The 15454-nt window shown below is 37.4% G+C and overlaps 1 protein-coding gene across 10 annotated transcripts in view; it reads right to left on the minus strand.

The window, feature by feature from the left end:
- TJP1 (tight junction protein 1) overlaps nt 1–15454 on the minus strand; it is a 189492-nt gene that overhangs the window by 171700 nt on the left and 2338 nt on the right. For 2 of the 10 annotated variants that reach the window (XM_064388971.1, XM_064388969.1), the window contains exons 1-2: nt 12283–15393; nt 9288–9432 (exon numbers count right to left, since the gene is read on the minus strand). In XM_064388971.1, the coding sequence (XP_064245041.1) occupies nt 9288–9432; nt 12283–12700 (563 nt within the window). In that variant the 5' untranslated portion in view covers nt 12701–15393. Of the gene's footprint in view, nt 1–9287; nt 9433–12282; nt 15394–15454 lie in introns of those variants that run through there. The other 8 variants (XM_064388967.1, XM_064388982.1, XM_064388970.1 and 5 more) reach the window with 8 other exon arrangements.

The following is a 15454-nucleotide window of genomic DNA, read 5'->3' on the forward strand; positions in this document are numbered from 1 at the left end:
ATTCTGATTGCTTGAAGAGCTGAAACAAACAAAGGAATTAAGCTTGAGGTTACAAAATTAAAAATGGAAGTCTATACTTTTGTGCTGTAGTGTCTCTCTATGAATATTTTGATTTCTTTAAGTAATAGAGCTGTATCCTGTCATCTTTTGTCTTTAAAAAGGTTTCATTGTGTGAAGTGCTCAAGATTTTCCACTTTTAGATTCTCTTTTTGCAGAGGGGTTGGTATTTTTCAGTGGAAAGACTTTTCAGCTTTAATGTCATATTTCAGAATTTTTTTTTTTTGCAGTGTTTTGCTCTTTCCCTTTGACAGCCATCTTGCTGAGTAATGCCCAGGGTCATACTTTTGAAAAGCAAATTCTTCCTTTGCAGCATAGCTGCAGGTCCTGTGGCAGGGTGTATATCCAAAAACTAGGTGCTCATCCTTCTGTGAGATATAGGTTGATACCTTATATCAACCTTGATATCTAGCAGAAAAGTGCCAGATGCAGATCACTGAAGAAATACAAAAGGGAATATCAGCAACCTTAGAAATGGTTTTAGGAATATATAGACATTCATGTGCACGTGTATATAATTTTGAAATACGTAGCAAGAAATGCATTAAATGTGAAGTAATTTGTTGCACCAAAAAAGCATACGAGTCCAGGTCATTACTTGCTTAGATGAAACTCCAGACTGAGCCAAAATCTTCACCACAGAGTACAGAGAGCTTCAACTGAAGTCAAGAGGGCTGACCCAAAGTATAAAAGATAAAATTAGTCTGGACAAAAAGTCCTGAAATAATGCCTAGATAGCAGTTATTTTCCTAACAGAATTTATTACCAAAACAAAACTTGGAAAAAACCTCCAACCTTCTCACATCTGCTGGCAGATCATCAGTGTATTTAGTAAAATACAATAATTTTCTCCTGTAATGGATTTCCTTAATAAATCTAAGTGCAAAAAGTCACTAGCATTCAGCTCATACTTAGTGTCAAAATTGGACCAATGTCTCTAATGGGACATTAAGCATTAACATGGCATTGCAGAGGATTCAGGTCCTTCATTGCTAAATCCTGCTTCAACAAAACAAAGAAATTCTATTACCTGCAGAGAAAGCAGAAGTGGACCTTAAATCACATGATAATCCAAGAGACAATCCTTGTCTCTTGAATTATCTCTTCAATCCTGGAAGAGTAGGGGGTTTTGCCACTGAAGGTGACCAACAAACAAATCCTGACTGTGATGCTTACTTTTGGGTTATTTGATGGGGACAAGCTTTTTAGCAAGGCCTGTTGTGATAGGACAAGGGGCAATGGTTTTAAACTGCAGGAGCGTCAATTTAAATTACATAGAAGAAAGGAATTTTTTACAGTGAGGGAGGTGAAACACTGGCACAGGTTGCCAAGTGAGGTGGTAGATGCCCCATCCCTGGGAACAGTCAAGGTCAGGCAGGATGGGGCTCTGAGCAACCTGGTCTGCAGTGAGGTTTGGATTAGATGACCTTTGAAAGGTCCCTTCCAACCCTAACTATTCTGTAATTCTATTTTTACAGTCATATGGCAGATCTTTACAAGAACCTTAAAATTATTCCCATTTATAATTTGATTTCCACTCCCCTGTTCCAGCATTTTTGTTCAACTGGTTTTATAGTTGGCCAAGATAAAATATGACTAGTTGGTATATGACATGTTACCTCTGCAGTAGATGAACATATTTTGATTTCTACAGCACTGAGTCAGCATTCTGATGAGTTAGCATTTATATTCCCGACAGCTGTTTATTCCTCTCAATGTAATTTCAGAGATAAATGTCCAGAAGGGCTTTGCTGCCCCAGATCTATCAGAAAACATATTTAAGATATTCTGTGGTATTTAAATCATAAAAAAATACTTATTCAGTAATGCTAGGACAAAAATGCTTAATTTTTACCATTAAATAGCTAATTTAAACCTTACTACATTATTTTGAAATATAATCTGGTGAAAAGTCAAATTATTTTTATTTTCTATGCAAAATCACATAATTGGTTTCTAGGGACATTATAAATTTAATAAACATACAGAGACTTCCAATTACTGTTTTTGCTTTACTCCGTTAATTTAGAGTTGAGAAAGTAGCCTTGAGAATAGGAGAAGAGATAAGACCCAGTGCACATAAAGAACCAATGGTTCCTGGAACAGCTGATTGATTGTGTCTTACTAAAGCCATGGGAGCAGCTGGCACAGTGGAACATAAATCTTGATAGAAAGCAGAACCAGTAGACAAGGATTCCCTGAATTCTGAAATTCTGCAGGTAATGCTGCAGGGTTATGGTAGCAAATACAGTGTAGGCTATGGTCATTCATATGCTGTCACTTGAATCTGCATTTTTGGTTTTAGTTGTCCTGTAAAGCAGTGCAGATGTTGCAGAGTAGCACAGATTTTATTTTCCTGCATCAGCCCTGTAGAATTTGTGGGGTGTTTCAGCACAGCTGCCTTAGCTTTGGACTTTAGCAAGAGTAAACTCTTTCTAGAAGTTGTTTCTTCTAAACACTCTTCTGATAGAAGTGCATTTACAATATGGTAGGGAAATGAAATTTACTGTTAGCAAGATTAAAGAAGGGCCTGTTACTCATGCAAAAATAAAATCCAGTTCTGAATCCCATTAAATTAATGGTTTTGATCATGTATGGTCACAATTAATTCTACAGATTACTTACGATTTTGCTAAGATAATAAATATTTAATTGTTCTGTTCTTTTAGGCTTAATTTTGCCTTGTCACAGAACAAAAAGAAAAAAATATTTCTAATTGTTTGGTTCACCTCCTCTATTATCTACCTTTTGCCCTACCCTAATCTCTAGTCTGAATCAAACAGTGCCTTTTTCAGGCTCAGATAAAAAGATATCTTTGCTTTTTAAATTAATAATATATTTTGCCACATATTTTTAATTTTGTTCTTACTGATTGCTTTTCTTCTTTTCTGGGATAGAGTATAAAGAACAGTATTAGAGAGGAGTTTTCCAATAGATTCTTTCTGCATCATAATGCTTAGTCTGCTCTGGAACACCAACCACCAATTCTTACTAAATTTCTGTATTACTGGCAAGTACTTTTCTTTTTTTCCTCCCATGGTACCTATAAATTTAGAAATAAAGATAATAGCCAAATTAACTTGCAGGCAATCCCATTAATCTCATTTATAACTGTGTCCATAAATGAAGATGCAAACCAATGAATAAAACCATCATGGTTACTACTCCAGTAAAGTAAGATTTTAAAATACAAGCAGTACTTTTGATGCTAAACTTCTTGATAAAAACCCCAAAGTTGAATGTCATTACCCTAGGACTTTTTCCCAAGTGTTTACTTATGTCAGTAAATGAGGTTAAACAGGACGTGAAAATCTTCAATGCACACCAGTGCAACCAAGCTATGATGCAAAATTTATTGTGGAAAGGAACCATCTTGAATCTAAGAATTTAAGATCATTTCTTTGGCTGTGACATATACACCATTAAACAAAGTGTAAGTAGAAGATAATAATATTTTTGATGTATTAATGAAGATTTATTTGGCCCATTTCTGTACAAGCGTTGCGTTGCCAATTTAGGCTAATGTATAGCTGTCTCAAAAATCATTAAATGCATCATGAAATTGAACACTGGTTACAAATTATTATTATCCCTTCTAAAATCAGTTCATTATTCTGTTTCTGTATTTATTAGTTTTCTTCTGGCATCACGAAACATCCTGAAGATTGCAGTGCCTGTACTGCAATTTTGTGGATGTTTGTTCAACATTCCACTTAGATTTAAAATCATAGTGAAGAATGAATGGCCATCGGGGTCAATATACTTGTATAAAAGTGTTCTCTCTTTAATGCTTTGCTTTATTCCCAGATCAGTCTTAAAAGACATGGAGAAAGAAAAGTAATTTGATTAATTGAAATGCTGCTTTAGTGATTGCATGTATAGCTCTCTGCCTCTTGAGAAATCATTAGCTTGCACAGCAAACAGCTACGTACACTCTCCCTGCAGGAACTCTAAAAACTTTGTGCTGACCTTTGCAAGACAGTTCATGCTGTACACAACACAAATTTCCCCAAACACTGTACTAAATACATATATTGGAAATGATACCAAAAGCAACAATGATTTTTTTTAGCACCCCTCATAAACTGAGTATCTGATTCTTGGTGTTATTGTTACTTCAGGATTTCAATGCCTGGAGTTCCCAGGTGACACTGACAGAGATTTATTCTGGACTAGAAGTGTTTACGATCTAAGTATGTCTTTATGAAAGTATTTCTATGACAAAAAGGTCAAAATTATGTTATTAAATATAGTTTAATGCATTTTTTCCTCAGTATGCAAGCAGAGAATATGCCAACAGCACTCATAGAAGAAATATTTTTATGGCAATTTTATGATGCAGTGCTGTTGGGGCTGGGCAGTGGCAAAGAATGTGTTATCAATATTACAGAGGTAATCTTCCTAAGCATAGCCAGGTCTTAAGAGAGAAGGCTTCTGTGAGAAAATCTTACTAGGATGCAGTCATCGTGTTATGATCTCTTACTCAAAGACTGGTTTAAATGTAAATTAAATTACAGCAGGAATATGTACATCCCCCAAGTGATGGAGGAGCACAGTGACAGTGGGAACGCACACTGCCAGCTCCAGCTCATCCCTCGCACAGCCCTTCTCAAACCCGACACTTCCATGTCATTAGCCTGCATCAAAACCCTTAGAAACCATCAGAGCAGGGAGGACTCATCTTAAAACAAGACTGTTGGGTGGCTGGAATTGCAGCTGTCCTTGTCTGGTCTGCTCTAACAATGCCAGCTGTACCTGGGATGCACAAGAAATTGAAAAAGGCTCTCCTGGATACTGAAGAGATGGCCTAAGATGCATATAGAAGCCCCATCACAGCTCCCAGACTGTGGGATTTAGCTGGAATACTACTGCACTCTGATGTTTTCTGATGCAAAGAACAATCTTTTAGGATTCCTTGCCAAGAATAGCCAAAACTAAGTTAGAGACTGCAGTAATTAAAGGTTAAAGCCAAAAATTAGGGAAATTCAAAGACCTGAAAAAATATTTTCAAGGTCAAAAGCTTGCTTTTAGGTTTTGTTGAAAGCAGAATTCAGGGAGAATAGACAAGTGAGGTCTGGATAATTTGAGACATGGGATATTGTGTGAGGAAGCATACATAATGCATTGCTATGGTAATGGTTGCCACAGTTGGTATCTTTTGTGGAAAAAAAAATTCTGTAAAAGTGTAGTTACATAAGCAACTGCTACTTCAGTCACAAGAGCCATTTAGTTATCTATAATATCACAGAAAATCTCATATTTTACATTTTGTGTAGCAAGGGGAGCAGTTTACTGAAATGACAATTTATATAGAGGAAATGTAGATTTCCCTGAGGTGAGCAGGTTACTAAAGAAAGAGTTTGGTCTTTATTACAACATCTGTATTTACAGTACAATAAACTACAGGGTCTGATAGATGCTAATGTGTCAACAGTTGCAAGAAATTAAAATAAGAAAGTGAAAAGTACTTAAAGTGGTATTTCTAAAGTGGAAATGCCCATAATACTTGGGAAAGACACTTGTTCTCTGCTGTTTTTCTTTTCTCTTCTCTTCCTTCACTTCTCTTTTACTCGTCTTTCTACTGCTGTCTGTAGCCATGGCTAATCTGTTCCAGGTTCCAAACTGAGATAAGCAGCTTCCTGTCAAATAAGCCAATGCTGCTGGATGAATTGACCTTGACATGACTGCTGTGATGCCAAAAGCCACAAGCCGTGGTGACAATTGTTACATATTGTCACCTGATTTGTATTGTTGATGCATGTCATAAAAATACCAGGTGGTAAAGACACAAAGGAGTGCAGTCCCTTGGTTCATCAAAATCTAATCTCTTGAACCTCGATAAACAATTGTGTCCAGTCATAATCTGAATAAAACCTTTCCATATGTATGTTACCTGTAGTATTACCTCCCACTTTGTAAAGCACATTTGCTCTGAAAATACATGCAAAATTAGGGATGGCAGCCTCAAAGCAGGAATACTGGCAGTGACTTGGGCATGCCAAGTAGCAGGTGTTTGGGGGAAGCCACTCAAGGTTTTGTCTCAGTATTTGCTGGCAAGAAAGGGCTGTTTTTCTTGATCCTTGATTGCATTGGCTCAGTGCATCCTCTCTTGCAGAATACCATCCACAAGGAGATGCATAATCCATGAGAATTTTCTCTTATAGATTCTTCCCACATAAATTTCATTAGGAGAGCAGGATTTTTTTTTCTATTTCCAATGCCTCTCCAAATCATTCAGATGTGGAGAAAAACATGACCATTCATTAAGAAGCTCTGTACTCCAAGCACATCTAAAACCTCTTTGAGGACTAACTACTTCTCTAAGTAATCACCAGAAGTAGGAAAATACAAAGTGCAGGCACTAGAGCAGCACACAGTATTCCAGGTGTGAGCAAATTGTGGCTTTATCAACTGGCATAATTTTATTTCCTGTTTTGTTCTTTTTCCTTTGCTAACAAACATTTGTATTTTTAGATTGGTGCCATGCACTGAATTGACATTTTTATGAAAATGTCTATCTGTCACAGTCTGAAACTTTGGTGGGAACAGGCAACTCAGAGTTCATCACTTTATTCATAAAGCCAAGAACACTATCCCACATATATAATTTCACATTTATCTACACTAAATTTCCTCTACCATTTTATGAACCAGTCCCTTGATCTTAAGGCCCATTTACAGTCCTGTGCACAGCTCTCACACTGTCTACATTGAGTAAATGTATCTCCTCAGCAAATTTTTTCCACTTCACTGCTAAGATCTTCTTCCAATCAATTTTTGAGTTTGTTAGGAAAAACAATCCCCTGCAGAATTCTGCTGGTGACTTCTCTCTGTATTGCCCCAGTGCTCACATGGTTGAAGCCTTGGTGCTGGGGAATGTGGCTTTCAGCAAGGGTCTGTAAAGGTCTGGGGAGCTGTGTGGTGCCTGTCTGGGATTTGCTGAGTAAGAATCATCTGCAGTTCTGTGCTGTGCTCCATCCCTTGCACTGGGATCTGCACTCCTGCAAGAGCTGACCAACCTGATGTGGGCCTTCCTCTGTGCCTGACACACAGGGCAGGAAGTGAGGGGATTATCTGGCATTTCCCAGCAGTGGAGGACTGTATGATTTCCATCAAGATTCTACATTAACTGAGGTCTTCTCAAAAGGGATTTTTTCTATATGCAGTCCACACTTAGGTTCTTTGTCATGTGATTTGACCCCTGTGTTACAAATCCCTTTTCATGTGACCAGACACACATAAGAAAGAATGAACTTCAGAAGTCTGACTTCACACAGAAGGTAGGACACTAATACCCTTTGCTAAAGGAATGTTTTGGGGCATAGAAAAAGTGTTTTAGAGCACAAATAACTAACAATACACAGCCTTGTGACCCAGTACTCGGAACCCAACACAGGAGTTCAGTAGGGAAACTACAGAAGATGAGTAGAAAGTCTGTGGTAATATGATTTGTTTCCATAAACATGCAGAAAAAGGAATTGTATATGAATCTGTTGGAGGTGAATGAACATAGCCAGACACAAAAAAAACCCCAAACCAAACCTGGATGTTTGAATAGCTGTGGCTTTTTTACTTGGTTTGGACTTCATGGGCTTGATTTACCACTACAGTGCACTTAACTTTGCTGTTTGCATATGGCATGTGGGTAGGAAGGTCTCCAAATAGCAAGGAATTCAAAATTCCTGAAGTGTGAGAATTATCACATCTCTGAATTTGGGCTCATACTATTCACTGGTTTGTGTTTGAGTGCCATTTATTCCTCTCAGGCAAGACAGTCTCTGAATTTTGTTTGCCACATTGAATGATGGAAAGTAAGTATTTGCCACTTATCCTTTGAAACATCAAAGTTACATTTGTATGGGTTGATAAGGAACAGAGGCTCTTTCTTGATAACAAATCAAACCAAGAAATGCTTTTAAAAGTCCTATGTGTATCCTCTGCACCTGTCTGTGTGTGTGTGTGTATTGTACCTAGGAAAACTGGGCAAACAAGTCATTGTGCTAATGTTGCAAATCCAAATAATCAGTCACAGTTATAATTTCAAATAGGCAGCCAAGGAATTGTACTGTGGTGCAGTACCATCTAGTGGCCCCTTGAACAGGGCTTTGGTAGAGACAAGTACTGGTTTTCAGTATTAACTACCAAATGCTGCATTTGTTGATGCTTTTTATTATTGTTATTGTTACTAAGTTTCTGAAGGAACACAAAACACAAGCAAAAAATGACATAAACACTCTACTACCTAAGTTAGTAATGATGTTTAGAGGTGTCAGATGCCAATATATGGCTATCCAAAAAAAAAAAAAATCTGTTGCTGTGGTTTAACTGCACTTCTTTCTGAATAAATGCTGTTTACATGCTTTGTGCACATTATTTTTTTGCTATTTAAAGCAAGGCAAAGACTGTCACCTTTACAATAAAACTTATAACTAGCAGTGAATTTAACACATATACGCTTTGTTTCCCTGCGCAAAATGTTAATTTCCAAATGACAGATTCCAGAATATTTTGGGTTGAAAGGGGCCCACATCAAGTCCAACTCTTAAGAGACCTAAGGCAATCACATACAGGGATAGAACCCACAGCCTTGGTTGGGTTATTAGCACCTTATTCTAACCAACGGAGCTATTGTGAGCTGTAGTCTGTTCTCAGCTAGATTCCTTATCAAATCAGGCAAAGCATGACTGCAAACACACAACTGCAAGTGCTGGAACTGAATACTAACTACATAAAATGAAGCATTTTAGGATTTTCCAAGGTTTTATTTCTCCTCTTTTTATGTTCAAATCTCTGAAGAAGGGACTTAAATCCCAGTACCACAGCATGTATGAGGTTACATGCTGTTCTTACATAGGTCTTCCTCAGTTTCTGTTAATCTAAAAAATAACAGAAACTGTGATACTAACTTAAGCTTTCTGCCACACTCCAAGAAAATGTAGGAATAAAATATTCTTCTACACGTGTACTTAGCCCTTGAACACGAAAACTGGCAATGTCATCAATGCATTACATCACTACTGAATACCTGTAGCAAACACCAGGGATTATTCCTAGCATTCAACAGCATCCAAAATCAACATCCAAAAATGTTCTTTATACAAAGCAGAATTGTACTTTACAAATGCCAGGTAAAATCAAATGCAATTAAAGCTTCAGTGGTACTTATACAGAAATTAACTCATGGGAAATGTTGTGATTACTAAAAACATCATGACAGTGATAATTTTAACCTGTATTTGTTGAATGATTGGTTCAGTTGCTCCTCAGCAGAAAGGCTTCCTTCTTGGTCACTCATCTGACAGGTTTCATGGAGCTCCATCTCTGCTCCAGCTCTCAGTTTTGTTTGCTCTGATGACGCTGGGAAACGCATTCGGTCTGGATAACAAAGAAATTTCTCTAATAGCTGATGCATAATTCAAAATAACATCTACAGTTTGATGTAATTCTGTCAGTGATGTTACATTTGGATAAGTGGCTGATTTAGGTAAACACAATGTCTTTTGTCCTTATATTCATAAAGTTGTTTCCCTGTTCATATTTCCAATAGACATGAGGCATACAGGTCAGACAATTTATAGAAATTTGGAAATAATAAAAAGTCTTACTCCATATAAAATTCTGTCTGGCCAATGAGGAACTGACTTTCTGTTGTATCACATGGGCAAGTAGTAACCAATTGTTTCTCCCCATGAAATCACTAGGGGCTTTGTTTTATATTATAGGGAGAATTGTAAGTAAGGAATCAAGTCACTAATCTTGAGGCATCACTTGTGCTGTAACACCCCTTAAGTTACTGTGAGGGTAATTCTTTGAAATAATGAGGTAAAAGTGTTCAAAGTGGTGTTAAAACAATTATGTGCAAGCAACAGTACATCCTTCAGTGGCCACATCTCACTAGCACAGTTCACAGTCTTTGCAGTGAGCTATATTAGCCCACAGCCTGAGTGACCTCTTGGAGTCATGCCACATTTCCAGCACCTGTCAAATGGTTCTTTCTGTAGGGCATGCAGACAATGGAAACCCATTAAAATAACCATATCTGCCAACAGGGGCAGGTCCAGAGAACAGAAATTGGCCCCACTGTACATGCAGCTGATCAATAACAGAGATTGATTGCATTCTGTGTGCTCAGTCAGCCTGCCATAAAGAGTCTTTAACAATACAGTGGGCAGGATGGCACTGCTCTGGTAGCTGGGTGTTGATGCCACATAGCACAGGCAGAGCAGCTTCTTGTCATGCATCTAGACTGCATTCCTTTCTTTTGATTCCTTTGCCCTATCAGTCAGCTTTTAGAGGGTGGAGAAGAAAATTATTGTAATGGAAATAATTAACAATGTTCTTTTTCATCATATCTTTCTGTGCACCTTGTAACATGGTTTATCAAAATTGATCTATAAAAATCCACAATGCCATAACATGTAATGCATTTATTTAAATGTACAACATATGTATGCAGGAATTTAAACAGATTGTTTGCATGAATTAATGTGAATATTTAGCATGTGTTTTTCTTTGCCTGTTATCCAGTCAATTATTACTAGCAACAACAGATTCTAAAACTAGCTTTGCACATTTGATAAGCACTGCTGGGGGAGGGGAAGGAAGAAAGAGTGTAATAGTGGCTGAGCGAAGGCAGCCTGAGGCATTTTTCTGCCTGCACAAGGCACAGACAGACAGAATGGATTGGGGACGCTGTTCCAACAGTATCCTTTACTCTTTTGGAAATGTGTGGCATTTGCTTTCTCCTTTTTCTCTGTATCTCCTGTGATGTTGTCAGGGAGACAGAGTCCTTGACTTGCACCCTGCTGCTGAGGCCATCCCCCTTTAGAGCAGTACTACCCCCAAACCTTGTACCCACTGGAAGATTGAAATCTGTTCTGTGACAGGCCCTGCATGATCTGTTTGGGTGGCATAGAATAAAAACCTCTCTGCACTGTCTCTTCAGTTAATTCAGAGGAAGCCCAAACTTCATTCCAAAAAGTGCATTCCAAAAGACCTGGCTTTATAATGTATTTGTAATCAATTATATTTATATTTATATGTTTTTCTAAAAAAATGATAGCATAAAGAGCCCTAGATAGCCTTTTTATAACATTGTAGTCTGTGAATTACATTACACATCTATTAAATTCCCCAACAACACTTGTGAACCTCCTTTGATTTTCTTGTTACTGCCATAAAACTTTACTGTAAATTGATCTTGAAAAATTACATTAAATGGGCATCTTTCATAATTAAATTAGGGTAAAATGTCTGTTGCTTTCTCATGTAATTAGAACTCCAACTGTCAATTTTAAAAGTAATGAGGTTGTCAAGAGAGGGCAAAATCTAGTTATTTTAAAGGTCAAAATGGTTTTATATTTCAATTTTTCATATTTAGTTTATTAATATTTTTACAGGACTCAGACTTACTTCTTTTATTTATAAATAGCTGTAATTTTAAGGTGTTTAAACTCGGTACTGAATAGATTGGTGAAAGATGTGACTATTTTAATTACATTCTAAAAGGACATTCTCTATATAACCTTTGAGCACAAGCCTGCAGTCATTGCTGAGAAAAACTCTAGCTGACTTGATAGACTGAAATTTAGAATATAACAGACACAAAAAATAAAAATAGGTCAGTAAGATATAATTGTAAGCACTCTACACGTTTTCCGCATTATCTTTGCTAATATCTAGCACAATATTGTTCCGCAAATGAGTGCGGATAGTGCCTGATGCCCATTTGATTAACTTCACTTGTGTTGTTGATATTTAGTAATTCAATCCTTTTTCACACAGTTGTTTACAGACACAATAACTAACAAGAAAAATGTGAATGGGATCACTTACTCAGGCTTTTGCCTCCAGAACTTCTCAATCTATATTTAAATATTTCAGAAAGCGGAAGGAATGTAAATGATCAGTGTTACATTTCTTATCGAAGCATTATCAGTAATACCTGGAAATCCTTTTCCCTATCCTGACTTTCATTTATTAGTAGCAGCAATTTGAGTATTCAGCATTTTATCAGGTTAAATATTCTAAGTATAACCATAATTTTTTTTTCTCCTGATTATTTTCTCTTTCATAACAAAGAACAATAAAGGCAGCAAATACTATCTCTGGTTTAGTGCAAGAGAGAAAGTAAACACTAATTATAGCAAATAACTATTAGTGTCAAAGGATTGCAAGACATTACCAATATACACTTAAGCATTTCAGAGCAGAGAGTGACCTTACCTTCATAGCCAAGGAGAAAGCATGTCAGCAAGTTAGGAGAGACCTCCTCCAAAATGGAACAAAAGGCAGAGAAAGCACCTGGGCCTTTTAAATAGAGTTTATCTAGAAAATATTCAGTTCTCTTCTTGTAGCTCTCCTGAGACCAAATGTCTTTGTATTCCTCCAAGGAAAAGATTCTCTTGTAAACTAAATATGACAGCACTTTGTTCACATCCAGCTCTTCCAGTATTTTCTCTCGCTGATTGCTTGGGATTTCAGAAAGCCACTTACTCCTGTTTTCATTTTCTCTTCTGGTAGATTTTGCACAGTTGTAAAACCAAGACTTGGCTGTTCTTCCAAACATTTTGATATTTAAATAGAAAATAGAAAATTCTGCTTCTGCATTTATTGTGCAGTATTCAGCATGCAAAATATACATAATGTGGATGGCTAGAATGCAAATACATACTGCTGTCTGTGATTATTGTAATTCCAATGGAATAAAGAAGGCCTACATACAAATTATAAAGAAATCTAGCTCAATGCCTGCAGCCTCCTAAGAGGATTACATTACACTAATTAGCCCTTTACAACTGTTAACAGCTTCTGAACCATAATGATGAGACTGAGAATTGCTTAGTTACTGTTACTTTTTAATTCTGTAACTGATCTTCAAAGATATCCCTTTGCAAAAAATAATTCATTCTAGAAGACAGCTGATCAAACTGAAATAATCTGTACAAGCTGGTGCAGGACATTAAATAAAGCATCCTTTGTACACTTTGATTTTATATTCCTCAGAGGCCATACCCAAACCACAGTACAAATGCCCTCCTCCACTTCTTGTTCTTCCATAAAATATTAGCTTTAATATGCAATAGAATTACACATTTAGAAAGCATGTTTCTGTATATATTTTGTAAACCTATATGCAAAAGGTTAAAAAAAAGGTTAGAGAATAAGACCATTTTTGTGAAGGTAAATATGTAACTACTAAGAATAACAACATTTTTGCATGTCTAGATTTTTATTCATTTTCAAGCAAAATAAATCATGTAGCGTCCATTTCCTGAGCCAGGTTTAACAGTGGAGATTACTGCAATCCCAGTGGAGGTGTTCTGCCACTGATAATCATTCATTGAGGATCACACATTACATAACCTCCCTTATGCAAATGCTCCTTAGTACATGGACTTCTCGGTCTTGTTTTCATACTTTCTGTCAACATCAATTCCCTGTATAGAAAAGCTATGAATATTTCCTGCCTCCTCCTCCTGCTTCTTAGTCTATTTTTTCTATTTCTATTGCTGCCAACTGATAATGCATCCATGGCCTTGCTTGTGTGGCCTTACCTGCACTTTTCTAAAGGGTAGTTTATCTGTCGTGGAGCAAACAAAAATATTTTGCCAAGCTTTTAGTCCAACGAGTTTTAGAATATTTTCTGTTCTTGTGATCTTAAGTTGCAATCACTGTATCCTCCTGTCAGGCTCCTTCTGTTTCCAAAAAATCAAGTACTTATCAGTTAACATTAAAGTTGACCACTGACCATATCATAATGCAGGAATTTTATTGTGTATATGAGCATCCAGTTACCCAGTGAGGCTAACAGAATTGTTTGGCAGCATTGCCTGTCACCTTGTGGTTGTTTGCAGATACAACAGGCCTCTGTGTGACACATCATGTGCAGCAAGGACCATGGGATTGTGTTTTGTTTGAAGCAATATTAATGGTCCCAGTTTACAGTGTTATGGCTTATTTGCCATAGCAGGGAGGTTCTCACGCTCCTGTGATCACCTCAGGTGGAGCTCCCTGTGCTCTGCAGGACATCACACACCAGAGAGGACCCTCTGGAGGGACAGAGATGGCACAAAGCAGCTGCCATCCCAGCCACGAGCCTTCCTAACCATGAGCTGGGGAGCACAGCTAAACCAGGGTCATCTGCAGAGGGCAGAGAAAGTAGCCAACCCATCTGGCCTGTCTTCTAGGTAGCCTCAAAGATACATTGCCTTGCTATAGTGAGGGATAGACATAGGCGTTGTCAAGCTGCATGTCTTCAGGAAAGGAAGGAAGAATTGGTGCAAATGGAGAAAGTGCATTGTTATCAGTTTGCTGAGGTACATTAACCTAAAATTTGTGAGTATACACACTATAGGAGTGTCTTTGGACTTGATGCACTGAATAATTTACTTTTTTCTTCTAAAGGAGTACAATGTTTTGAGCCAGAAATCTCCCCATTATTTTTGTTGATAAAAGAATATATTCTTATAACCTCAAATATTTTCTGATAAAATCTTAAAATCACAAAGAAGAATGGGTGATATAGGAAATGTATCAAGTTGCAAACAATTACAAAATTTATCTCTCTGCCTTCTCACAAACCATATAGTTATTTCCCACTGTGTAAATAGAAGAATAAAATACTAAAATTCCGATTTGGTAATAAAACCCCACACCTTTTAAAGTCTGAGTATAGGTTAAAGGCAAAAATTTGAAAGTGTGTGTTGAGAAACTGAACACAGAAAAGTGAGTGTGAAGTACAATCAAGGGAGGAAACTAGATAAATTGAAGCTGCCCAGGAAGTGTTTAAGACAAAAGGATACATGGAAGTACATGGTGGATATGAAAGAATTGTGATGGAGAGCTGTTCTTTTCCCAGGGTAAAGAACTGATATTTAACTGCAATGTCCTGTAAAAGATGTAGCAGACTGTTGGGCTGTGCAATAGTTGTACAATCCTCCCAAGCTCTGAGTCCTAACACCTGGCAACTCAAACCTCTTCAAATTATTTACCTTCGTGCTAAGTTCTGCAATTTGTGCTAAGATGCTGAATAGTTCCATCAGCCTGATTTCATAAGAAATGGTGTCAGCCAGGAAGCATCCACTACAAATAAGCTCTGGCAGTGTTTATTTGACATTGAAGTCAAATAAGATTGCAATCTGACCAACACGTTTTAACAATGACACTCTTTCACAGAGCGTTTAAGGAAAGACTGAATGTGGCACATGGAGCCACGGTCCAGCTGACGCGGTGGTCCTGGGTCACAGGTTGGGCTCGATACCTCAGAGGTCTTTTCCACCCCAACTGATTCTGTGGATATCGACACTTCCCAACTGCTCACCGGCCTCGGGTAGGTTGGTTAATCACCAGCACAGCAGCAGAGGCTCTAAAGAAGGCTCAATTAGAAGAAGGAGCG

The sequence above is a fragment of the Passer domesticus genome, chromosome 14 (genome assembly GCF_036417665.1).
Source record: "Passer domesticus isolate bPasDom1 chromosome 14, bPasDom1.hap1, whole genome shotgun sequence".
Lineage (NCBI taxonomy): Eukaryota > Metazoa > Chordata > Aves > Passeriformes > Passeridae > Passer > Passer domesticus.